The sequence below is a fragment of the Callithrix jacchus genome, chromosome 6, assembly GCF_049354715.1.
Source record: "Callithrix jacchus isolate 240 chromosome 6, calJac240_pri, whole genome shotgun sequence".
Lineage (NCBI taxonomy): Eukaryota > Metazoa > Chordata > Mammalia > Primates > Cebidae > Callithrix > Callithrix jacchus.
Window position 1 is genome coordinate 77,900,777 of NC_133507.1, and position 25,796 is coordinate 77,926,572.

Below are 25,796 nucleotides of genomic sequence, written 5' to 3' on the forward strand. Positions count from 1 at the left end.
ATTTTCCGAAAATCCTAGGTAAGGAATTATAAAGAAATCTAAATATACATACTTTCTTTTCTTTCTTTTGTTTTTTTAGTCTCTCTTTGTTACCCAGATTGGAGTGCAGTGATGCGATCTTGGCTCACTGCAACCTCCGACTCCCAGGTTCCAGTGACTCTCCTATCTTAGCCTCCTGAGGAGCTAGGACTACGGGAGTGCCACTATGTCTGGCTAATTTTTGTATTCTTTTGTAGAGACAGGGTTTCATCATATTGGCCAGGCTGGTCTTTCTTTCTCTTCTCTGCTGTGCCCTTTGTCGAAGATAGATAATATTGGTAGCCAGACTGGGGCAAATAACATGTCTTAACTGAGTTGCCCATGTCTGCTTCTTTATTGTGTTATTTTTAGGATGGCTTTTCCTTCCTTGAACAGGACAGTGGTATTTGTTTTAGTTTAAATATTCCTTTCTTGCACTCTGTGGTTATAAATGACTCAAGTAAAGAAGGCTTGTAACTAAGAATAAGATTTGTGGCAGATAATTCTATAGATAATTGAGTTTAGTTAATGTTATCTTATAGTCTGTTCACTTAATTTTTTTCCCAGGCAATAATTTATATATAAATGAAGACTACCAAGTATATGCTAATATAATGATGAGAACCCAGATTAAAAATAAAATTTAGGAGCTGGAAGAGACCATCATTTCTTCCAAAAAAGCAAAAGTAAAGAAGATTAAAGAAGTTTTAACCATGATAAACTAAGAATTTTGGTATGTGTTAGGTCACTATTGTGATGCTCTAAATACCAGAGACTGGGTAATTTATTAGAAAAGACATTTAATTGTCTCTCATTTCTGCAGGTTTTACTGAAAAAATAGTGGCATCTGCTTCTTAGGAAGCCTCCAATCATGGCAGAAGGCAAAGGGGAAACAGGCATGTCACATGGAGATAGCAGGGGCAATAGAGTTGGGGGCAGTTGCCACACAATTTTAAATGACCAAGTAGCATGAGGACTCACTCACTATCATGAAGACAGCACTAAAGCATGAGAGATCCATCCCCCTGACCCAAGCATCTCCCACCAGGCCTCCTCTTCCATCATTGTGGATTATAATTCAACATGAGATTTGATAGGGGAACAAATATCCAAACTATATCATTCTGCCCATGACTCCTCACAAATCCCTCATCCTCTCACACCACAAAACACAATAAAAAACAAGATAGTTACCTCCAAGAGACAATGGGAGTACAGGCATTGGGCAAACATTCATGTTTGAAAAGGGAGAAATTGGCCTGATGGAAGGGGCTACAGGCCTCATGCAAGTCCAAAATCCAGAAGTGCTTCATTAAATCTTAAAGCTCCAAAATAATTTCCTTAGACTCTATGTCCAACATATAGGGCACAATGATGGGAGGGGTGAGCTCTCAAAGCCTTGGGCAGCCCCACCCCTGTGTTTTTGCAGGATGCAGCCCTGATAGATGCTCTTGGGAGACTGCTGAGTGCCTGAGGCTTTTCCACGCTGAGGTTGCAGGATACTGGTGGATCTACCATTCTGGGGTCTGCAGAATGCAAAATCTCTTTCAACAACTCCACTGAGAAGTGCTCCAGTGGGACCTTCAATCTTACATGTTCCCCCTGCATGCCCTGGTAAAAGTTCTCTGTAAGGGCTCCACTCCTGCAGCAGGCTTCTGCTTGGGCATACAGGTTTTTCCATACTTCCTCTGAAATCTAGACAGAGGCTGAGAAGCCTCATTTATTCTTGGATTCTGTGTGCCTATATGCTTAATACCACATGGAAACCACCGAGGCTACAGCTTGCAGCCCATGCTGTAACTGGGCCCCTTTGAGCCATAGCTGGAAAAGGGAAAAGGAACCACGGGGATGTGAGCAGTGGAGTTCTGAGGCTGCAGAGCCCATGAAACCATTCTTTCCTCCTAAGCCTCTTTAACTGAAATAAAACAGATTGCAGTGAGAGCCTCTGAACTGCCTTTGAAGCCTTTTCTCCATTGTCTTGAATATTAGCACTTAGCTCTCTTTCAGTTTTGCAAGTTTCTTTAACAAGTGATAGTTCCACAGCCGCCTTTAATTTCTCTCAACAAACAAACAAACAAACAAAAAACAAAAACAAAAAACCAAAACTTTTTCTTTCTTTGCCATATGGCTGAATTCAGTTTTGCAAGTTTCTTTAACAAGTGATAGTTCCACAGCCTTCTTGAATTTCTCTCAACAAACAAACAAACAAAAAACAAAACCATTTTATTTCTTTGCCATATGGCTGAATTTTCTTCTTCTTTGAGATGGAGTCTCACTTTGTCACCCAGGCTGGAGTTCAGTGGCATGATCTTGGCTCACTGCAACTTCTGCCTCTTGGGTTTAAGTGATTCCCATGCCTCAGCCTCTGATATAGCTGGAACTACAGGCATGTGCCACCACAAACAGCTAATTTTTGTATTTTTAGTGGAGAGGTGGTTTCACCATATTGTCCAGACTGATCTCAAACTTCTGCCCTCAAGGGCCCCAGCCACTTCGGCCTCCAAAAGTGCTGGGATTACAGGTGTGAACCACTATGCCCAGCCAATTTTCCAGACTTTATGCTCTGCTTCCTTTTTAAATATAAATTCCAAATGTTTAAGTCATTCCTCCTGCATTTGAGAACAGGCTATTAGAAGCAGCCAGGTCATATGTTGAATGCTTCATTTATGAGAAATTTTTTCTGTCAGTTATCCTAGGTTATCATTCACATGTTCAAACTCCATAGAACTCCAGGGCATGGACACAATGCAGCCAAGTGTTTTGTCAAGGCATAACAAAGGTGACCTTTGCTCTAGTTCCCAATAAATTCCTCATTTCCATCAGAGACCTTATCAGCCTCAACTTCATTGTCCATATCACCATTGTCCCTCAGCCTTTTGGTCACAACCATTTATCCAATCTCTAAGAAGTTCCAAACTCTCCTTAATCTTCCTGTCTTCTTCTGAGTCTCCAAACGCTTCCAGCCTCTGTCTGTTAACCAGTTCCAAAGGTGCTGGTTAACAGAAAAATATTTTCAGTTACTGCCCCACTCCTTAGTACCAATTTTCTGTGTTACACCATTCTTCCACTGCTATAAAGAAATTCCTGAGAGGTTTTATATATATAATATATATATAATATATAAGATAGTATATATTACCTTATATGTATTAAATTACCTTATATATATTAATATATACTAATAACCTTATACATTTATATATATATATAAATATATATATTAGGTTATATTTTATATATATGCATACGTTTCTGGTGAGGCCTGAGGAAGCTTCCAATCATGATTGAAAATGAATTAAGAGGAGACACATCACATGGCAAAGGCAGGAGAAAAAGACTGTGTGTGTGTTGGGAGGGTAGGCGCCACACACTTTTAAATGACCAATCTTGAAAGAACTCACTACTGCAAAGATGGCCATGAAAGGTCGGTCCCCATAACCCAGACACCTTACATCAGTATCCACATCCAGCACTGGGGGTTACAATTCAACATGAGATTTGGGCAGGAATAAATATCAAACTATACCAGGGTGTGAAAACTTAAAACATTAATTAACTTATTTACTAGCTTTGAGATTCAGTTTAGTGGGTTGCAGAAGATTGCTGAAAAAATTTACTCTAAGCTTATGCCCCAGAAGGCATGGTTCTATAAAACTTTGCTAATTGTCCAGGCTACGAACTACATGCTAAGCATACTCAGTCCTCTCACAAATGCACACCATCAGTTAAAGGGATTTTAATACATGTCAAAAATCCCTGATGGATAAGTGCAAACTACTTGTTTGTGAGACAAATCTTTGGTCTTCAGTAGTAGTTTCCTTGTAATAAGGACATTATTTTTGACATTTTAAATTCTCATTTAAAATATTTGGGGCCTGAGTATACACAGATTAGGACTCAAGCAATAGAAAAGAGGCTTATAAAAACAGGAGCACTAATGCAGCTGGGGTTAGATAAAATAAGTGAGTAAGCATGAAAAAAATGGATACATCTTCAGAGACCAGGGCAAATGGGAAAGGGTAATATTATTGAAGTAAAATAGGACAAATGTAATCTAAGAGTTTGCAGTCTAATGTTTGCTGATAAATTTTACTGAAAGAAAATGAGTACTACTCTGCAGCCTTAAATTTGAAAATTAAAACTATTTTAGATTGTTTTATATATCCTGATATTCTTTTAACTGGCCTGTTTGAATACCTTTAGATATCCATAACAAACTAAGGAACTACACAAGGTTGCTACTTCTAAATATTCAAATGGCAATTACAACTCTGGTCAGTCTGGTTTTACTGTGAAGGGTATATGCTTATCGTCACGTTCTTAAAAAAAAAGTTCAAAACAGTTGTCTTAGGAAAACCAGCCTGAGACTTTTAGAGTGAGCTACAGAAGTAACATGGCAAATCCTAGTAATTAATACGATTGTATGGATGAACCAATGCAACCAGTTCTCCTATTGGGCTGAGCAATAGCAACAACAATGAATGCATGTCCATATACTTATTTGAGGAAAGAAATCACAGAAGAACCATGTCTCACTATCCACTCATTTTCCTGCCATTATTTTTGCACTTACCTCTAAGGGTTTTACATTTAGTCTTCCAGTCTTATCCAATGAGGTACGTCTTTCTCTCTTTCTATTTTCTAAATTCGGTGATTCTGAGTAGTAATTTCTCCCACTTATTAATGCTCTTCTCAGTTCTGCTATGCTACGTCCAGTTCTTTTCAAACACTCCTCCTCAAGTTTCTCAAGAGGTTGAGTTTTTATAGAAATAACTGCTAAGTGTTCAGAAATAATTTTTGGATCTATTTTGACTGGTTTTTTCCCAACATGAGGAACTATTTTAATAGGATATTCCTCTTCAGATGAAACTTGATCTAACTGTTCTTCCTCCGATTCAGGAATCATATTAATAGCATGTTCTCGTGCCTTTTGAACAATTCTGTTAATGTCTAGCTCTCCAGAGAGATCAGCATTTGAAATTATTGAGCCAATTTTATCTAATGGAAAACTTGAAACTCCATCAATAATTAAACTAGCCACTTTTTTAGGAAAGACTGTGTTTGTATCTTTTATATCATAATAAAGTTCTTTGTTGGTTCCTGATTGTTGTAGTATGTTACTATAAACAGAATTAACAACCTGATAAACCCTTTCTATATTTTCTGGATTTAAACAGTGTTTTTCAGGATCAGAAGCTATTAGACTAATGCTACGTCTGGAAATTTCATCTGTTACAGATTTTGTCAGTTGAGATGCAATTTTATTTAACTCAGGCTTTGATAAGTTTTTTTCATCTATGTTTGAGGAACTTGGCAACCTTACTAGTTTAGCCAAGAACAAGGCCAACACCTCTTCTAAAAGTTTGACATCTAATGTCAAACCTTTTCTGAATGAAGACTTTTCCTGAGACTTAAGTTCATCAATAATTTTGGTCACTTTTTCCATAATTCTGACAGCTTCCAGAACTAATTCTGAATTTGATACTTCTTCCTCTACTTGAGGTTGAAATTCAGAATTGGATATTACATTCACCAATAAAAAGCCTATTATATCTGAGAGGACACTACCTTTACCCATTAAATCTTTAAATATCGAAGTAAAAGAACCAAAGTGCTTTAAAACACTGGTAAAAACAGAATTAACTATGTTTTCAATAGTTGCATTATCAGCTACAGGTACAGTAGGTGATTGCTTGGTGGGTGCTACAAGTTTAATCTTACTTTTAAAGATAAATTCTTGGACTGAATTTAATACTTTTGAAGTTATTTTTAGCATTTCAGTTTCTAAGGATTTGGTTTTTTCTTTATGCACTTTTGGAAATACAGATAAAAGTTTTGATAAAAATTTCACAGCAATTTCTTCTATTATGTTATAAGACAGCTTATGAGCATGTGATGGTTTAGGTAAGGGCACATCAGTAGTTTGGAAAACATCTTTAAGGATATTTTCAACTTCCACACACTGATGTGGAGTTAGCTCTCCACAAAAATAGCTCTGCAAATGATTGCCAGCCACTTCTCGTAGAACCAAGTCAACTATGGTTTCTGAAAGGATTTTGCATCCACTGATGACACAATTCTGTATGATCTCTTGTGATCCAAACTGTAGCAAGAGATTGTTATAAACAGACTGAACCACTAACTGAGTAATTTCATGATCATCAGATTGTAAGGATTCTACATACTGTATAATCAAATGTTTATTTTGGGAGATCTCTGTTGCAACTGCACTTACTAACTTAATTTGAAAGAAATCCAGTTCTGTGAACAAATTGTCCTCAAGTTTTCTTGTTTCTGTGCTGGATATTATTGAGAAAATTTTAGATAAAAGAACAGAAATCACATTCTCTAAAAATTTATGAGGTAATATTATTGTATATGGTGATAAAGTTTGACATTCTTTGCTGGCTGTTTGGGCCAACTTTTGGACCTTTTTAACAACATCCTTAGATTCCAGAGGCAAACATGCTGAAGCTGAAACCTCATCACAAAATATCAAGTTAAGCTGATGTTGAAAAATTTCATTTATCACTGCACTAGTTAGTCTTCTTGCTAAATTTTCTCCATTACTGTTTATATTCTTACAAATAGAGTCTTGAGATCCATATTCATTTAAAATATTACAAACAGAAGAGTGAACAACTTTATTGACCAATGTTTTGTCAGTTGATGGTATCTTAACTGAAGGTTTTTTAGTCATTTTATCGACAGGTGGCATTTTATCCGCGGATTTTATCTTAATGCTGGATGGTGCTTCATCTGTTGTTGGCTCTTTTCCCACAGGTGGGAAAAACTGATTCCCCTTGTCTGGTCTGAAAACCGTAATTTGAGCATCTGAAAACTCCTTTAATAGTGAATTGATGAGTTTCATAGCAGTGTCATAGAGTTCAGCTTGATTTTTCTCATCACGGACATTTTGACCTCTATCTTGTATTTGTGTTTCTGGTATAGAAGAAAAGATCAATTTTTTAACCATCTCAGTAATAACATCTTCTAAAAATTTAGCAGGAAAAATTCCAGGTTTATTTTTTGGTTGGTACTGAGGGCTGTCTGGTTTTCTGGGTTCACTTTTAATCTCCTCTCTTACTTCCTCTTTTTCGCTCTCTTTCTCTTCTTTTTCTTTGGCAGGGACATTTTTGTTAGTTGAGAAGGATACGTTTTTTGTTGTAACAGACTGTGCTGAATCCCTGCTGACCTCCTGAATTACATTTAATGCATTATCACCTGGGGGGCTTTTGTCATAACTGAGTGTTGAATAATATGCTGGTTCTGGAGAAGATCGTTGTAAAACATCCCCATAAATATTTTCAATGACATATTGAACATTTTCATAATCTGAGTGGTGTTCCTCATCCATATCTGTTTGGGTTGGAGACTCTCTTCTCCCTTCATTGCTTTGAGTCCCTATTTCCAAAGTCTCCGTTGTAGTCCTTAAATTTCTCCTGGACTTTGAAGAAGGTAACTGAAAGACCTTCCCATCTTTTTTAAATGATCTTTCTTTTGCACTGTCAATCTTCTTTTTATAGCCTATTTCAGAATCTGATCCAAGTACTTCCTTCTCATATTCTATATTATCAATTATTAAGGGAAAATGTGTGTGTACCTCATCATCCTGCCCTTCTTTATATTTTGGAATTAAATTTCTTTTCTTCTCGATTTCATTATTTTTAAATGTTTCACTCAAATTTGGCTCCCAAGTATCTTTACTTTTCACACTAGTAGTTAAAGAAGTGATTTTTGATACATTCTCACTATGTTTTTGAGTACAAATTCCCACTTTATTTCCATCCACTTTCTTCTTATTTGTCGCACCTGTGGCTGACTCTGATATCAGTTTAATTATGCTGCTTTTCATAATTGCATTTGTAGAGCCAAGTACTGGATTTTGGATGTCCCCTTTTGTCATTGATGTGTCCTTGGTTTTAAAACTTTTCTTTCTACTCACTGTACCTCTATTTATTTGCAAAGGGCTCATTGTGCTTTTGCAGTCTGAGGTGGAAGAAGTATCTTTATATGATTGATCTGATAAAGGGAGTTGGTTCTCTGTTAAGCATCTGCTTATTTGTGTAGAGGTGTTTTGTGGTAGATGTCGAACCCTCTGGGTGATATTATCTGGATTTAGAAATGAAAAGAAGGTGGAAGACCAGTCTCCTGAAAAAAGTGGTTGAATCTTGAATGTAGACATTGCCTTCTGAGCTAGAGAAGCAATCATCCCTATAGCAATGTTACTTTCATCACCTTTCTGAGTATTATTAGATGTGAATTTTTCTATGAACTGATCATATACAAAATTGGATATTTTATCAACTGTCTCTTTATCAACTGGTGGAAAAGAAAACATTTTCTCAGCATTTGGTAAAACTTTTATTTGACTTTTTTTAAATTCCCTTATCAGAGAATTTGCAAATTTTAGAGCCAACCCCATAATATCTGGCTCTGCCATTTCTTTTTTCCTAGAATCTTCAGCAGTAACAGGGAGACAACAAAATTTGTGAACCAGGTTAATGATTATGTCTTCCAAAAATGTAGCTGAATATAGAGAGGGCTGTGTCTTTTCTTTACCAGATTTAGCAAGTTCAGAGACATGGTCATGATTGGGTAAGTCACTGAAAGATGATTCTTCACCATGGAAAAATGGCTGTAAATGATGATACATGATTTCCTTCATAATAAAACCAGCTATTTTACTGAGGAATAAGCATCCTTTTTTGCCTGCATCTTTTTGTACTTCAGCTTGGAATTCAGAAGTTTTCAAAATATTATTACATATAGAGTCGACCAAATTTTCAATAGGTTCTAACTGCATACTTTCTGCATTATCCTCTGCCATGGAAAGTCGAACTTCATGTTCAGAAATTTCTTTTATAATTTCATCAGTCAATTTTGAAACTGCATCCACAAGTTCATCATCTGGTGAAATCTCTTCCTCTTTTAGTTCATTTTCAGTGTGAGTTGAAGGGAAGTTATGCACTAGAAGCCTGTAAATTATGTCTTCTAAAAGAGAATGAGGCCACACAGTCATATATGATGGCAAGGCATGGCTATCCTTTGTGATTAGGTTAAGCACATTTCTGATGATATTATCAGCTTGGGGGTAAGAATAAGAAGACAATGGCAATTCTCCTGAAACTAATGACTGCACCTGATAGTCATAAATTTCTTCCAATAGCAAATAATATATTTTCCTACCAAAGCAGATTGTGTCACTTTGTATAACCCTGTGTATTTGAATCAGAGATTTATATTGATCTAACATTTTTCCATATACTGAGATGACTGTTTTTTGTACCATTTCTTTATATCTTTCTGAGAAAGGTAAATTTTCATCAAAGTTATCTGCAACTGAAATCTCTGATTTGGTGAACTCCAGAACAATTGAATTTACCAACGTTGTAACAATGCTGGTAAGTTCAGGTTTCACTCTATCTGGATTTTCAGTAACCAACATATTATGTGAAAATGCATAAAGAATTTTGCATAAAAGTTCAGAAATTACTTCCTCCAAAAAGACAGATGAGTTCACAGTAAAAGATAATTCTCTTTGTTTAGGATCTATTGTTTTCAATTTGTAAGTTTGATCAACTGCAGCCAAAAGGAGAGTTTTATCTTCAGATAAAAATGATTGAATATGATGATTAAAGACTTCTTTTATTATAAAACTTGCTATTTTTGAAACAGGTATGTCACTTATGCTCTTTTTTTCTTTTGTAATGGAGTGGTATATATTTGAATGAGAAAGGTCAGCATAAATGGAATCAACCATAGACTGGATATCTTTTGCTGAAATCATACTCTGTCTTTTATTCCCATATTTAATAATACATATTTCATGTTTTGAAATTATTGACATAATTTCACTTATCAGTTTTATCACTGTATTACTTAAGTCTGATTTAGTAGTATCTGACTGTTCTGCACTGGTGTCCAATGGACTCATCTGAGATATAAGCTGAGTGACGATTTTTTCCAAATGACTATGTGATAACATATACGTTGTTGAAGCTTGTCTTTGGAATCTTGATTTACTTATATCATCTTGAACTCTCTTTATTAAAACATTTGTGCTGAGTTTGGAATGTGACTTAAAAGGCAGACTTGCTATAACATCTGGATGAATTTGGAAATCAAAAATTTCAGCCAGGATGATCCTAGTTATTCTGGTAGCCAATGTCTTTGTGTCATGTAGAAAATCTTTATTGGGCAATACTTCCATTTCATATTCTTGCAAAACTTTGCTGTACACCATGTCAACAATTGTTTTGACTGCATCCCCTTCCACTGGAGGTAAACAAAATCTTTCCTCAGTATTATCTATAATGGTAACTTGGGCTTTTGCGAATTCCCCTGTTATCAAATGTATGAGTTCTTCAGCTTTCTCAAACAGTTCATCTTCTGAGTCTCCCATGGATTTTGTTTGTACAATGCCTACTACCCGATGGAATATTTTTCTTAAAACTCCAGAGATTACATCTTCCAAGAATGTTGAAGAGTAAACACTGGTATAAAATAACTGCCTTCTCTCATCATCAAAATATGTGTCTGATGAAGGTAATGATTTTCCATTCACAAATGGCTGAAGATGTTTTTGACATACATGTTTAATGATGAAGCCTGCTATTATTTCAATAAGAACATCATTACTGCTTGTGATATTTTGCGCAGCTGATTCTTGAGACCCAGAAGTTTGCACAATGTTTTCAAATACTGAGTCAACAAGGTGCTGAATATCATCTTCTGAATAAATAAATTTGTTTTTTTCTTCCTCTTTTGAAAATTGAATTTTATGTTGAGAAATTTTCAACCTAATATCACTAATTATGTTTGAAGCAGTTTCATTGAAATTCGATCTTGACAAATCTTTTTGGGTTTCTCTGTTTAGAGCCAGGCTAGATGCAGAAGAAAATAATTTAGATAATAGTACTCTGATCATATCTTCTAAAAATGTGTATGGCAGCAAGGTGTTATATAGAGGTAAACTCTGGCTTGGCTCAGTAGATTTACTGATGTTAGTAAGGATGTCCTGAACAATATTCTCAGCCACTGAATTAGAATCAGTAGAAGCTGACAAATTCCCAGAAAACAGAGGATGAAGAAGGTAGTCTGAAAAAGCTGCTACAATTAGATTGGTAATATTTTCCACAAAAATGCCACTATCTTCAGACTCTTTATCAATAGCAAGGTCTAGCCCATGCTGCTTTAAAGCATTTCTGTAAACTGAGGTGACAAGTTCATCCACAATATCTGTATTGAAAGAGGAGAAAGATTGTTCTTTGTCATCACAGAGAGTGTGAATTTTAGTTTTATCAAAATGGCTATTTACAGAGTTTACTATTCTTTGAGTCATGTTTTTCAACTCAATTTTGGTGTTATGGTTTGGGGTGAAAATCTTTGACAAAAGTCTGGCAACAATCTCCTTTACAAATGAATAAGGGGGAATACTTGAAGGTGATTGCTTCTGAGGTCTGTGTAACTCTGTCACTTCACTCAGAACCTGTTTAACCATAGTAGATACTGGATCCAGTGGATTCTTTGAATGACATAAAACCTCTCCACTCAAAAATGGTTGAAGATGATTTTCAATAATCTCTTGGATGATAAAACCGGCTATTTGGTCAACCATAATTGGGTTTTGGCTTACTATACTTTTCTGTATAGAAACAACAGAGTCAGACATTTGCAAAATATTACCATAAATAGAATCCACCATCTTCTGTAGGTTTTTTCCAGTGTATAGATATTTATTATCATATATTGTCAACCAGATTTTATGTTTTGAAATGGCTGACATAACCTTATTTACTATACAGGTGGACATTTCATTAAAATCTGAACCCATTAAATGTTTTTTTCCTAAAAGGGAACATGTAATGGGTGGAGGAATGAGCCGAGATAAAAGCCTTCTGATGACATCTTCTAAAAATGAATGTGATAACATGGTACTATAGTCTGATGAAGACCTGGGTAGGGAAGCAAATTCTCTCAGGTTATTTTGAAGCTTTTGCAATATAATTTCAGGTTTGAGAGGGTAACATGAATGGGGTATGAGAAATTCCCTGAGGAAAGATGGCAGTTTGTAGTCTAAAACCTCTAACAATATGCCATTTGTTATTTGTTCTGCTATTGAGGCATTGTCATATACCAGATCATTACTGCAGGCTACTTTTAATTCATACTGCTGTAAAACATCATAATAAACGGAGGTGACAATTTTGTTAACAGTTTCTGTATGAACTGGTGGAAAACACAGTCTTTCTTCAGCATTCCGTAGAACAGTGACTTGAGCATTATTAAATTCATTCACTACGTTGTTGACAAATAATGTATTCATCTCACTGAGCCAGGACAGAGTGATGTTTTTATTTTTGCCCCACAATGCAGTAGAGAGATTAAAAAACAATTCTGAAATTATTCCTTCCAAAAATGTGGCTGAATAAACACCAGCATATATACCTTCCTGATGTAGCTTATTAGGAATGGCTACATTATCCATTTCTTTTGTTCTCTGGCTTTCAAGTGATGACATGGAAGAGGATTTCACTGCACAATGCTTGCCAAATGGTGCTTGCATTTTGGAGCTAACCACATTGGGATTATTCAGGGATACTGTCAAAGAATTACTGTCATAACTCCTGAGTCCTAAAGAATATTTACTTTGTCTTAATTCTGTTAATTCTGGCTTTCTTGCTTTGGTGAGACTTGACTGTATTTCTCTTGTTTGGTAGTTCAAATGCTCATTTGCAAAAGGTAGACTTTCGGGAGCTTGTTGTATACTGTGAGATAATTTGTTCATCAATGATTTAACCAAGCTGTGGGAAATAATAGTAAGCATAGAGTCTGATGACAGTAAGTCTTGATCAATTTCTGCCACATTTTCCAAAAGGTCTGACATGTAATCTCCTTGAAGGCATTCACAGTTCATTCCTCTGTTACAATAATCAGATTTTCCATCTTCTATACTTTGAAGCATGTTTAAAAGTTGACATTCTTCTGCTGATGTTTCCTCTGAAAGAGATCCATTATCAAGAAAGACATTGCTTGTGCATTCTTCCAAAAGTATTCTGATAAGTTTCTCACATACAACACTTAGAAGAAAAACTGATTTTGAGGAGAGCTGTGAGTTATTTCTAAATATGCTATTAGGTTGTTCATTATTTGAGGAGGAGACAAATGTTCCTTGTAATTTACCAGAATCTGTATCACTATCTAGGCATTCATCTGGTGAAAATAAATCTGAAACAATATTAAAAACTTTATTGACAACTTCTTTGGATTCACTGGTTTTTAGGTTACCAACCAGGCTGTTTAACTTACATGCAAGGTAATTTAATTTATTTTTTTGAAAAAGTTGATCAATTTGTTTCATTGATAACTTCCAGTCTCTGGGGCCTGCCTGTCTGTTGATTTTGTTGCAAATGTAAACACTATTATTTCTATGCATAGAAAATGATTTGTTTCTTCCATTTTTTTCAAGGTGATAATCTATTTCTATTTCTTTGGACAGTACATGAATCACTCCTAATAAGAGATCCTGAAAGAGGTCATCAAAGCCACTAGAAGCTATTCCTCGACAGTAAATGTATTTTGTTGGTATGGAAACCATTTTCTGTGCAATGTCAGCCTGTATAATTTTATTATTAAAAAGGATTTTAATAATGATTTCAGAAATACATAAAGCAAGTTTTCCAATGGAAATGGACTTGCTCGCAAACACTTGAGAATGAATTGAAATAATCTTGATAAATGCTTCTTCATGAATTTCCCATGCTTTCTCTTTTTCTCTACCCTTCTTGGTGCCATTAGAAATGCTTGAAGTTAAATGATAAAGTACTGATTTAGTGAGATATTCACAACAATGATAAATTGAGGAATCATTATATATGTTTCCTAGGGGCTGTTTTGATTCATACTTTTTCCTTGACCATGTAGAAACCGTAGACATCTTCTCCTCACTAAAAACTTAAAAAAAAAAAAAAACATTGTAATTTTAGCATGCATTAAAGAAAATATAGAAAATTCAGTATATTGGTAATTATTTACATATATATTTCACCTTCTGGGAAACTCACTAAAGAAAAATTTAGAAAAAAAGAAATTGGATTTTCCTCAAATATTTATTTATCACCCTGTAGAATCTTAATTTTAGCCAGTAAGTTGAGAAAATAGCACCTGAAATTCAAACCGCTAAGTCAAATGCTGATGTCTGCCTTGACTGGATGGTTATGAACTCTAAGAGGCTGAAAAACTTGGGGCAGAGAAATAATTTCCAGGTTAGTGATGCATCCTACCATGTCTCCAGCGATATCTAGAGGCTCCATATAATTATTTTGAAATATTTTTAGACAAAACATTTAATGTTTTGCTATGTTTTACTTTTAGGATACTAAGGAGTTGTGTTGCAATATCAAATTGACTAAAATAAAAGTGTGGCAACTCCAGGAAAGGTAGTAATAGATTGCAATAGCAGTAGTACTTTAGCCTCTAGATTATAGTTTGTCACAAAGAAGGAAGTTTAGCCAGCCAAGCAAAGAACTCTGTATTTGTTCTATCCAAAACTGTATTTGTTACAAATCACTACCTACTTGCAATGGCCAGCTTCTGGGTGTGGCAGCTATGAGCAACACAGTTGTTGTTTTTTTTCCCTCAGAACCTAATTATATGTTATATATCTTCATATGGTATCAGGCAAGACTGTATGCAGGTAGAAGCCTGTAAGCTGAGCTTTGACTGCTACACAGGATTTGGCCATGTCAAAGTAAAGGGAATGAGGAATGATATTCCAAGTGAAAGAAAACATCAGTGAAGTCACTGGAAGACCTTGGAGATGTCTGAGAATAAGGAATGGAATTGATAGTCAAGCATCAATGTGATGAAATCATGGCTCTTCTCTTTATTTTTCTAAAATCTATTAGATCCTGCCTGGAGTACATCTATTTAAGAGTTTATAGTTGTAGCCTTATTATCATCCACCTTGGGAGAATACTGGTTTTAAGGATGGGATATAACCTCCTTGTGCAGGTGGGTAGGATTGCTAATATCTCCAATGAGAACGATGTGCAAGTGATGTATCTGGACTGTTGTAATAGCAACTAATTATTGGTAACTGAAACTACTGACCCAGTTCTGGGATGTTATAGTATTATTAAACTGAATTTTATTAAATGTCAATAATCAACAGTTTTCGATATACAAAGTGAATATTATATATTGTTTAACCTAATGTATACACATGAGCATTTTTAGAAAGATAATGCAAATATAATCCCTCTAATGATATGGTTGGAGTATTATACCTGAAAGGAATTTAAGTTGGAATACTGGAATGCAAACAAAACAAGATATTTAATTCTACTATTCTTTTAAACTATGAATAACAGTAGCAAAGCCTTCAATGATAACCCTTGAAAAGAAATGAAATGACTTTCAATCAGTTAACTGTACATGCCATGTGATTATAAAAAAGTTATGTGCAAGAATTTTTAAAAACACTTCCAAAGTTTTACCTCGTACTCAGCCAAAATCTCCTGCTTTAAAATTGTCTCATTTTCTCTCATTTGCAGATAGAGAAAACTGAGCAACACATCCTTCAAATTCAAACCCTGCAAACACTGAATTATTTATTTATTTGCATTGTGATAGATTAAAAAACACTTGAGGCCGAGCATGGTAGCTCACGCTTGTAATCCCAACACTTTGAGGGGCTGGGAAAAAAGAATCACTTGAAGCCAGGAATTTGAGTCCAGCCTGTGCAGTATAGCAATAACCTGTCTCTACAAAAATATTTTAAAAACTTAGAGTTCAGTGGCATGCTCTGTGGTCCCAGGTATTTTGGGGGAAGGCTGCGATGAGAGGATCTCTTCAGCCCAGGAGTTCAAGGCCGCAGGGAGCAATGATCATGCCACTGTATTCTAGCCTCAGTGACTGAGACACTATTTCTAAATAAAATAAAATAATACTTAAAATAAAATTAAAATGCAACCCAGTAGTCATCTATCTCCAAGACTATTTTCATAAAAATGTTGAATACAGCTTTTTAGACAGGAGATCCTTTAAACATAGCTTTTATTAGTTTTATTTCTAAATCATGACAACTTTTAGTCTAAGTTCTTTCTCGCTTACCTCTAGTTTCAAAGTTCGTCAAATATGTGACCACAGATGTGGTGACATGTCTTGCTATCAGATGAACTTCATTGGGACCCAGTTCATGATCTGCAAAAGTAAAGACTTCAACTTCTTTCAGAGTCTCTATGTTTGGGTAATTCTTTTTTCTCAATTTCTGCAGGAAAGAAGAATCTTCCCTGCTGGCTTCAAGGTTTTTGTTTTCTTCTTCAGATATATAGCTGATTATTTTATCCTGCATTCTAAGAACACTTTTTTCCTTACTCTCTTGTCCTCCAGATACTTCAGATAAAGAGCTTTGTTTTGATATGAAAAATGGCTTCATTATTTCCATATTCTCATTAGTGCGTGGTTGACTTGGAAAGCCACAGCTGGATAGCACAGTATTGACAATATTTTCTGCAGCTAAACATATTTTGAGTGGAGAAACGGTTGTCTGAATTTGATTTGGTTCAACAACTGGTTTTAGGGTATCATAATGAAACGCTCTTAGATTTTCACCTTTTCCCATTTCTCTGAATGACAAGACTTGCTTTAACGATGTTTCTGTGGAGCTGCTTGCTTTCCTAAACAGCTTTTGTGAGATACTGCCTTCAGGGAGGGAGTTATTTTCTTTCGTGATCTCATCAAAATGACCAAAGTTAGATTTCCTTGGGCTGTGGTCTTGTACTTTGTTTCTAGAACATGATGGCATAGTTTCTGAATCAGGCCTTTTCGTTGGCTCTGAGTTTTTAAATCTGTCTTCTACAGAGGATCTGACAGAGGTGGGTAAATTTGATAAAACCCTGTACTTTTCTTTCATATCTTCATCTGAACAAAACATAAAGTCAGTTATAGTCACTTGTGAAGGATGAATCCCCAAACCACCTTCCTTTAACTTTGAGGTGAATGTTTTCATATTAGTTGCTAATACAAGCTGATTAACAACGTAGGCATTTTCAGCACCATGGAATAAACTTTCCTTTGAAGGGTTTTGTTTCAAAGACTCATTGAAATAAGTACACTGGTGTATTAGTGCGCCAATGATCTCACTTGCTACAATGTTCTCTTTCAATATGTTAATTGAAGATGGTTCCATTTGGCTTATTTCATTGTCTAGCTTGTTCTTAATTACAGCAAGCATGTCAATGATGATATTAACAGCATATGTCAGTAATTGTGAATGGAATGAATGAATCCGTAGAAGGATATCCTGTATGTTTTCCTTAAAAATAATAGTATTTGACTTGGATTCATCAGGAAACACTTTAAGTGGTTGTAATTTTGGCAACATTTCTTTGTTTAATAGTTTCTGTTGGGTAGAAAAAAGATTTTCTATAGGCATTTTCACAATTTCAGAAAACTCATATTTGGAGATAGGTTTAAACTGCAAGTCTACAAATGACTCTAACATGTTTAAAACCCTTTCTACAATCTCTTGAACAATGTGGTTGCTAGAGCCCATAGAACTTTGGTCTTCTGTCTTTGTGTTATAGATTGGTAAACTTCTGAGGCTATGCTTGTTTGGAAAACCATATTTATTTTTAGCTGTAATGTATTCTTTACTGTCTGCTAGAGTCTCTTTACTATCTGGAGTTGGAATTTGGGACAGAAAGCATAGCTGTAATTTTTCAAATAGCATTTCAACAATTTCTCTTCCAAACATATTAATTTGTGCTTTGCTATCCTCAGCTCCAGTAGAAGCTCCTTTAAGATGATTATATAGCCTGCTTTCACAATTCTCAAGAGGTGGCAAATTTAAAAGTGAAAGAGAATATACTAATTCGTTTGCTTTTATTGAAATTTCATTCAAAACATTTTCGGCTATCATCAGTAGCTTACACTTTTCATTTTCCTTGTCATTTGATTCTGTTTGCCACTTCTCAAACAATTTTTTAAATATACCTTCTCTAGGAAAAATGTATTCTAGCTGTGAAGAAACGTTCTCCAAGTAAAAACATTCTTGTTTCACAAGGGATCCTGGGCTTATATTCCCCTGTGAAAGTTTGAGATGTGAGGATTTGATTGGATAAGCCAAATTGCAGTTATTTGTAACATATAATTCTTGCAAAACTGTATTAACTATTTTACCTGCTGCTATGATTTGATCACATGGTAAGGCTTTGGTTTGCTTTACCTTTTCAAATTCCTTCACAATTGTTTCCAGGATATTAATTATTATATCTTTGGCATATATTTTTAGTTCTGAAGTGGGCAATTTTGCATCTAGTAAGTTTTTGGCGTCTCCAGTTGACATGATGTGTGACAACCCAATGGCAGTTTTGGATTGGCTGTCCTTTGGGGTCTCCTCTCTAAGACCTAACTTGGTTTTGCTTTTGGCCTTAGCAGCACTCAGTCCTAAGTGTGCTTTTTTTGTAAATTTAGGCAAAGTGGTAATTTTTGATCTTGCTTTTGAATTTGCTTGAAAGCATGGCTTAGGGCTGTCCTTAGGGTTGACCTTAAAAGTGTGTGGCCTTAAAAGCTTCAACTTATCAGCACAATGTTCAGGGGACAAACTCTCTTCTAGATGAAGTGAGACAAAATTTGTAATCTTATTGAGAACCATTTGAATTAAGTCTTTCTTCACTTGCAATGGTAAATATGGCAAAAATGTGCTTTCCATTACAGAGATATTTTGATTGTCTGCATAAGAAAAAGCCTGTGGTATCACATATTTAGGGGAATTATTTATTTTTCCTGCTTGTTTAGTTTCTCTAAACCTTAATGGTTTCATTGGTAAGGAATCATTGCAGTCAGATGTTTCAACTTCTCTCCTACTTTTATTTTCATATAATGATGTCACAACTACCAAGTACATTTTCCCCAAAACACTTTCAACTATGTCATTTGCTACACTGTTAATATGTGATTGAAAACTGTTCTTCTGTGTTGTGTCTAGTGTTTTAATTTTAGAATTAGATATAAAGTGAGAAGTTTCATTAAATGGAGGCAAATAGCCTATGACTTCCATTATTCTTTGATACAACTTATTCAAAAGTTCTTCCACTGCACTGAGCAGTTCAACTTTTTCTTTGTGTTTTGATTCTCCATTTCTCATAAATATTTCTTCCAAAACAATTATCTGGCTTTTGTTTTCCAATATCAGTTGGTTTTGTTCTAATGGATACTTTGTAAACAGAGATTGTTTGGTATTTATTTGCTTCTCTTTGTGCCCCAGCAATATTTCATTTGATAAAGTTAACTGTGAGACGTTAGGATTATCTTTTGAATTGAAACCAATTTCCTTTACAGATCTTTTATCATCTAACGTCTTTAACATACTGTCAACAATTGCACTCACAATGATGTTTTCTTCGAACAAAATATTGTTTGAATATGAATATATCTTTTGAATTTCTAAGTCTAAATCATTTTGAATAAGCTTCAAAATGGCATTGGCAATGATGTCAGCATATGTCTTAAGGCTAGCTTGTGATAGGTGAATTGTGGATCCAAGTTTTTCTCCATGACTGGCAAAAGTGAAATCTGTGAGCTCTTGGCTAAGATTGGTTTCAGTTGCTGATATTTTCAGGACATTCACATCTGATTCCACTTGGCTTGAATCATAAAAGATGCTGTCATTTTGTTTACAATTTTCCAATTCTGGGATAACAAATGACTTTTCTTTATGTTGGAAAGCAAGGGCAATTAATGAATCAACTCTTTTTGTGGCAAAAGATTCTAAACGATTAAAAATAGTTTTAGTAATGAAGTTAGCATTTTCTTCACATGAATCAGCAGCAAATTTCTGGATGTCTTCTTTCTCTACTACAGTTAAATGATTATCATCAGCATAAGCTGATTTCTGATTTCTTGAATATGAATAACACTCTGTTTTTCTTTCAGTTTTTGACCCCCTAAGAGGTTGTTGACAGTCTATTTTTGGAAACATATCCGGAAAGGTCAGGGGCAATGTTGCAGAAGTAGGATTCTTTGCATTTATGATAAGCATGACAGCAGAACTGAGATTATGAAGAACAATATTCACGATATCATTGGATATCAAAATGACATCTGATTTAGGAACTGAAAGCTTAGGAATAAACTTATTTGCACCTTCCATGAACATTTCAGAACTTTCTTTTGAATATTTATCAGCTGTACTACATTTCAGAGTGGGTGTGGCAAATGACAGATTATTCTGAAACAGGGTTTTCTCATAAATATCACATAAGATTCCTTCAATTGTAGCTTGTATTTGAAACTGAAGTGCTTTTTGATATTCGGTTTTATTGAGCAGCTTTTCAATAACACCTTTTTGCTGATCCAAATCAATCTCATTATCAGAACTGTTTTTGTTACACTTGCCTTTACATGATATAATGTCTAACACTGTGTTAACAATTTGACTTGCAATACTTTTAGAAATCCCAATGTCGTGAGTTAAGAAATGATTTTCCTTTTCTTTATCTAATTCATGTTTAATTTCTTGTAAATTTTTTCTAGCCACTTGTTGTGCATAAGTATTTAATTTAGACAAAGACAGTTGGCACAAGTTGGTCTCTCCTGACTTAGTATAATCTACTGAGCAATAGGAAAACTGCTCATCAGAATATGGATCTTTGGCTGATAATGCTTTGCTCAATGTACTCTGATCTTGTTGAATAGGTAAGGCCACTGGAACTGTAATGTTGACTTGGGAACAAAAGAGAGATTTTACTTTGGAAGTAGCAAACGTTTCCAAATTTGTTAATATTGCCTGTACAATATCTTCAACTACATTTACCTTTGCCTCTTTGTCAGCTACACTGAATCTAGACTGAAAAGCACATGGATTTTTATCCAATGCAGTGACAGAGGACTTTCCTTCATAGGTGTGTTCATGAAAAGAAATATTTGCTGAAAAATTCATAGTTTTATACCTATTTTTCCTTACATTTCTTTCTGTCATGGCAGCTGAATAAAGTTTGTGAAATACAGTTTTAACAATATTTTCTGTTACTATGGTTATATCTGCTTCAGAAATTAAAGGATCCATCATTTTATCCATACATTGAACAGGTGTTTGGGCAACTGGCGCATCAACATTGTGAGGCATGCCATTAAAATGAGAGTGGGAGAGAGAAAGCACATTTAATTGATTGATTAAAGTACTTTGAAAAATTTCATTCAAAATATTTCTCATGATGGGAGCAATTGGAGATATATTTGGTTCTTTGAGTTTTACTTCAATTTTGTTTAAGGTTTTTTCTAGAGCCCATTGTTTAAGAGAATGTGTGTTCGTTTCTTCTCTTTGTAGTGATCTATCATCAGTAATTTTTTTCTCTGTATATGCCTCATCTTCTAGAAATGAATCTGATTCAGCTCCTCCAGGAAGACTTCCATATGTTGGCCTGTATCGATAAGTTTCAATGCCTCCCTCTTTGGATTCAGTTTCATTAAACATATCTGAAGATAGTGCATCTAAAATTAATTTGACTACATCCGTAAGAATCTGAGTCTCAGGTGGTAGGGATTTTACACTTGTCCTCAAGTCCGATGAAGTCACATTTAATTCTGTTTGAATAGCCTTCAAGATAGCACTTGATACCTTCTTTGCAGGTGTGTATAAAGCAGACAAAAATGATTCTTCATGTGTGTCTCTGAAAATATTGGTGCTTTCACATTCCCAGCCCATCTTATTGCTTTTCTTATTTTCATCATTAATAGCATCCAGAATTTCTAAATATCCATCGGCAAACCCTTTCAGTTTAGCAAAAACCATATTAAGAATGTCTGAAGCTACAGCTTTCAGTTTATTTGGATGCATTTCTTTTGGGCTCTCTGCTTTGGAAGACACAGGAGCAACAGGTTTTGCTTTACTTTGAGTTCCCTCTTTATTGCCCTCCTGAACCATTTTGGAAACTATGCTGGAGATTATTTTGGTAGATTTGGCCATTTTCTCAATAATTGAAGCAAATGATGGGTTGTCAATGTCAAGAGACTCTGAGATGGCTTTTAATCCACAACTTGCAAAACTGGTATCCATGTCAATACCAGATAATTTTGCAAGGATATAATCAAAAATTGCTTTGGAAATTAACTGAATATTACACTGCAATGCAGCAGCCATTTTCTGATTCTTATTGGTAGTCTCTTGGCTTCCCAGGAGCTTGCTTAACATTTCATGTAGTGTTTCCCCAATTCTATCTAACACTTCCAATTTTGCATTATTTTGAGTACCTTTTTCATCATTGACACTGTGGAGAGCACAAGGAGTAGCCATATATTTGTGAAAAGATTTTTTATCCTGCCTATTTGGCAAAATGCTTTGTTCATCAACACTGTCATTTGCAGACTTTTGCATACATGAAGAAAGTGAAATGTTTCTTTGATCTGCATTTTTGCTGGATAACATATCATAAATACATGTTAATAATGGACTTGCCAAAATGTCATCATCAATACTTGTGACAAGAGATTCTAATTTTTTATTAGTATTAGCTATAAGAGATTTGGTATGGTCAATCTCCATAAAATTTAGGTTTTTCTTACGGAGTTCCAGTTCATTCTGGATAGCACATAAAACAATGTTCACTATTTTAGCTGTGTACTTACTAAGTTGAGATTGTAGTAAAGATTTGAAGCCCATATGCAATTTTGGACAAATAAATAACTTTAGTCTTTTAAATATTGTGTGAATGATCTTATCATTAATGTCATCTACAGGTTTAAGTTCACTTTCTCCAGATTTTAACCAGGAAGGCTTTTCAGAATCAATATTGAATGAAGATAAATATTGCATTTTCTTTTCACTGTCAAACCATGTTTTTAATGAACATTTATTTGGTGCTTCTTTGCCTCCATGTGCAGTGTCAGAACTATCTAAGGAAGTCTGATGAACTGATGATGAAATGCAACTTTTAGTGGTATTGGAAATGTAGTTTGGTGCCTTATGAAGTATGTTCGACACAGAATCTTTTATTTCTTGAGCCACTGTGTTGATTTCTGAAACAGAAAACAGCTGGTCTATCCATTCTTGATGTGACAGTCCTTGAGGCTTTTGTGAAGCAAGAACTGAAGCTTCATTGCCAGTTTTGCTGTTGAAATGACCAGGAGGAACAGAAGATACGTCCGTGAGCATTTCTTTTAAAACACTTGTGACTATGTTTTCTGAAGCCTTTTGTATTTGATGCTTTTGGTCTTGGCTGAAGGTCAAAATAACTTTATTCAAACAAAGTTTTTTCTTTAAAGTATCATTATGATTAAGAGATGGTGGCTCAGTCTTTAATTCCCAATCAGGAAATGCAACTTGGCTTCTAGAAACAGGCTTTGTAGGTGGTTTGGTATTTCTTTTGTATTCAAAACAAGTGTTTCCCTTTGTAAATGAATTATCAGGAATCTGTTCTTGTGATTTTGCTTTTTCATCTTTGAAAACTGAATCAAGCACAGTTTTTACAATATTGTCTATCTCCTCATCTTCAGAATAAAGAAGTATGCCTGGAACATTTATAGGTAGAAATGGTCTTCTAGACCTAGGACTATTAGATAATCTAGTGCCAGCGAGTCTGTACTTTTCTTTGGTGTCAGAAGGACTACTTATTCTAGGTTGTCTACATTTTTGAAAATTTTTCTTTGCTGGTTCCTGATGGAGCTGAGCAAGGATATCATCAAGTAGCTGAAGGAGTACTACTGTTTCTTCAGATGCAATAATTCTCTCATTATTTAGTTCAGTTTGTATATAACCTAGTATAGCACTAATTGCTTCCTCTATATAACCAATCAAAGAGGACTGGGAAAAAATATTTGATAGTAAATTTTGTATTTCTTCATTGACAGTTAAACTAGCTGCGTCAGATTCAAGACTAGATTTATTTTTGCCAGCTCTCTGAAGGAACATACATACTGGGTCTGTCTTATGTTGCTGGCAGGAAAGCTTAGTCGAATCTTTAAGTAGAAGAAATTCATTTCGCTTAGAAGAAGTAAGAGACATCAGCTTTTCTAAAATGGCATGCACCATGTCCTCTGCAATATCATACATCGGGTCCAAAGTACAAGGCATTGAATCAGTCAAAGGTTTTTTATTTGATGATGGGAGATGTTCATCACTGGCTGTTAAGCTTGGTTTAATGTTGACTGGTACATCTTGTGAAAACATCTCAACACATTTTTTATCCACTGCAGACTCTAACTTCTCAAGCATATTTTCCACAATCTCAGAAGCAACTGAGCAAATATCAACATTGGAGGGCAAGTCTTCTTTTTCACCTTCACATTGTTCAACAAAAACTTCAGCAGTAACAGAAGAGAGAGAGGGAATGGCCTGGGTTAAATCAGATATTATTTCACGAAAGATGCTTTCTAAAATCACTTTAGTTTTCTCTTTCAAGTGACATTTAAAGTTAACAAAAACATTTTTTAAATTCTTCATTTCATCTATGGCTTTTGCTTTTTTATCACAAATCAGTGAACTCCCTAGGCTATCTGTTTCAGTAGTAGCATCCTTAGACTTTGTTGTGCTTGTTTCAAATGATGCTAAAAGATGACTATCTGATTTACAACTTCTGAGCTTAGGGTATGAACATAGCACGTTGCTTTTATTATATTTAAGTGTAGAAGTTATAGATTGTCCTTTTGCATGATAGGTTTTCCCGACAACAGTTCTTTCCTTATGTGCAGGAGAAAGTTTTATTGGTGTGGTTGGTCTCCTTACTGACAGGTCAACTGCAAATGCACAGGGTTCTGCCTGAAATGTTTTAGTTGTTGAAGATGTGTAGGTTCTATCTGCAAAGTCTTCACTGCATGTGCTACAGAAACTTGAACTATCTGAAGAGAGGATGGAGTTATCGGACGCTGGGTATGTATTATTTCTCAATCTTTCTTCATACTTTGTGATGGCTGGGTACAATATGCTAGTCACTGTAGCCACAACCCAGGTCATTATATTCTGAATTATAATAATCAGTTCTTCAGAAGTTACCTAGAAATGAAGTAAGCAGGGATGAAAACAAAGTCATATAACAACTTACTCTATGTTTTGGAGACAGCAGGTAACATCGAATTTTTATATCAAGCAACGTATAGGTGGAAAACCCATATGGTTTATGAAAGAAAATAGTTAAAAAAAAAGATTAGAAATTTAGAATTTCAGACGAATTTCTAGTTTGTTTATTCTGCAATATACTGAAGTATTTTTTTTTGTGTTTAAGATTTATTTTATTCACAGTCTCTCAGAAGTTTCTTTTTCCCTTGGCATTTATTATCAGGATAAATGATTTTTTGTTTAAAAAAATTACCAAATTGTTGTATAGGCACACAGCATGCAAATATTTTGGAAAGAAAACATGTAATCTTTATGATCCAGCTAATTTTTAAGATCATTAAATATTTGTAATAAAATATTTCTCAAAACAGATGCAGCCAAAATATTGGTTGCTTTCAGAAGCATCTGTCTAACTGAGATATGGGGAGGGAACACAAATCATTCTCTCTTCCAGTCCCTGCTGAAAGGGTGAGCCTGTAGTCTATCTATATCTATAGAAATGATTAAAGTTAATTATTAAGAATTATTTGATAGGCAAAAATAAAAGTTCATGCTTTATATAGATTAACAGGCTTTTTGCCCAACAAACAAGTGTAAATACAAATTGCCTTAGATAGGAAAGCTGAGAACAGATAATAAAGTAAGGTAACACATTAATTTAGATAGAACATAAAAGTCAAGCTAGATTTGTGACTCAAAGAGTAGGGAGAGCTGAGCAAGA

At 34.9% G+C, this 25,796-nt stretch overlaps 1 protein-coding gene across 1 annotated transcript in view; it reads right to left on the reverse strand.

Annotated features, from left to right (window-relative positions):
* LOC103793784 (fibrous sheath-interacting protein 2) overlaps positions 1–25,796 on the reverse strand; it is a 99,277-nt gene that overhangs the window by 16,314 nt on the left and 57,167 nt on the right. The window contains 2 exon segments of the mRNA XM_035304896.3: positions 4,592–13,974; positions 16,135–25,012. Of these exon segments, the coding sequence (XP_035160787.3) occupies positions 4,592–13,974; positions 16,135–25,012 (18,261 nt within the window).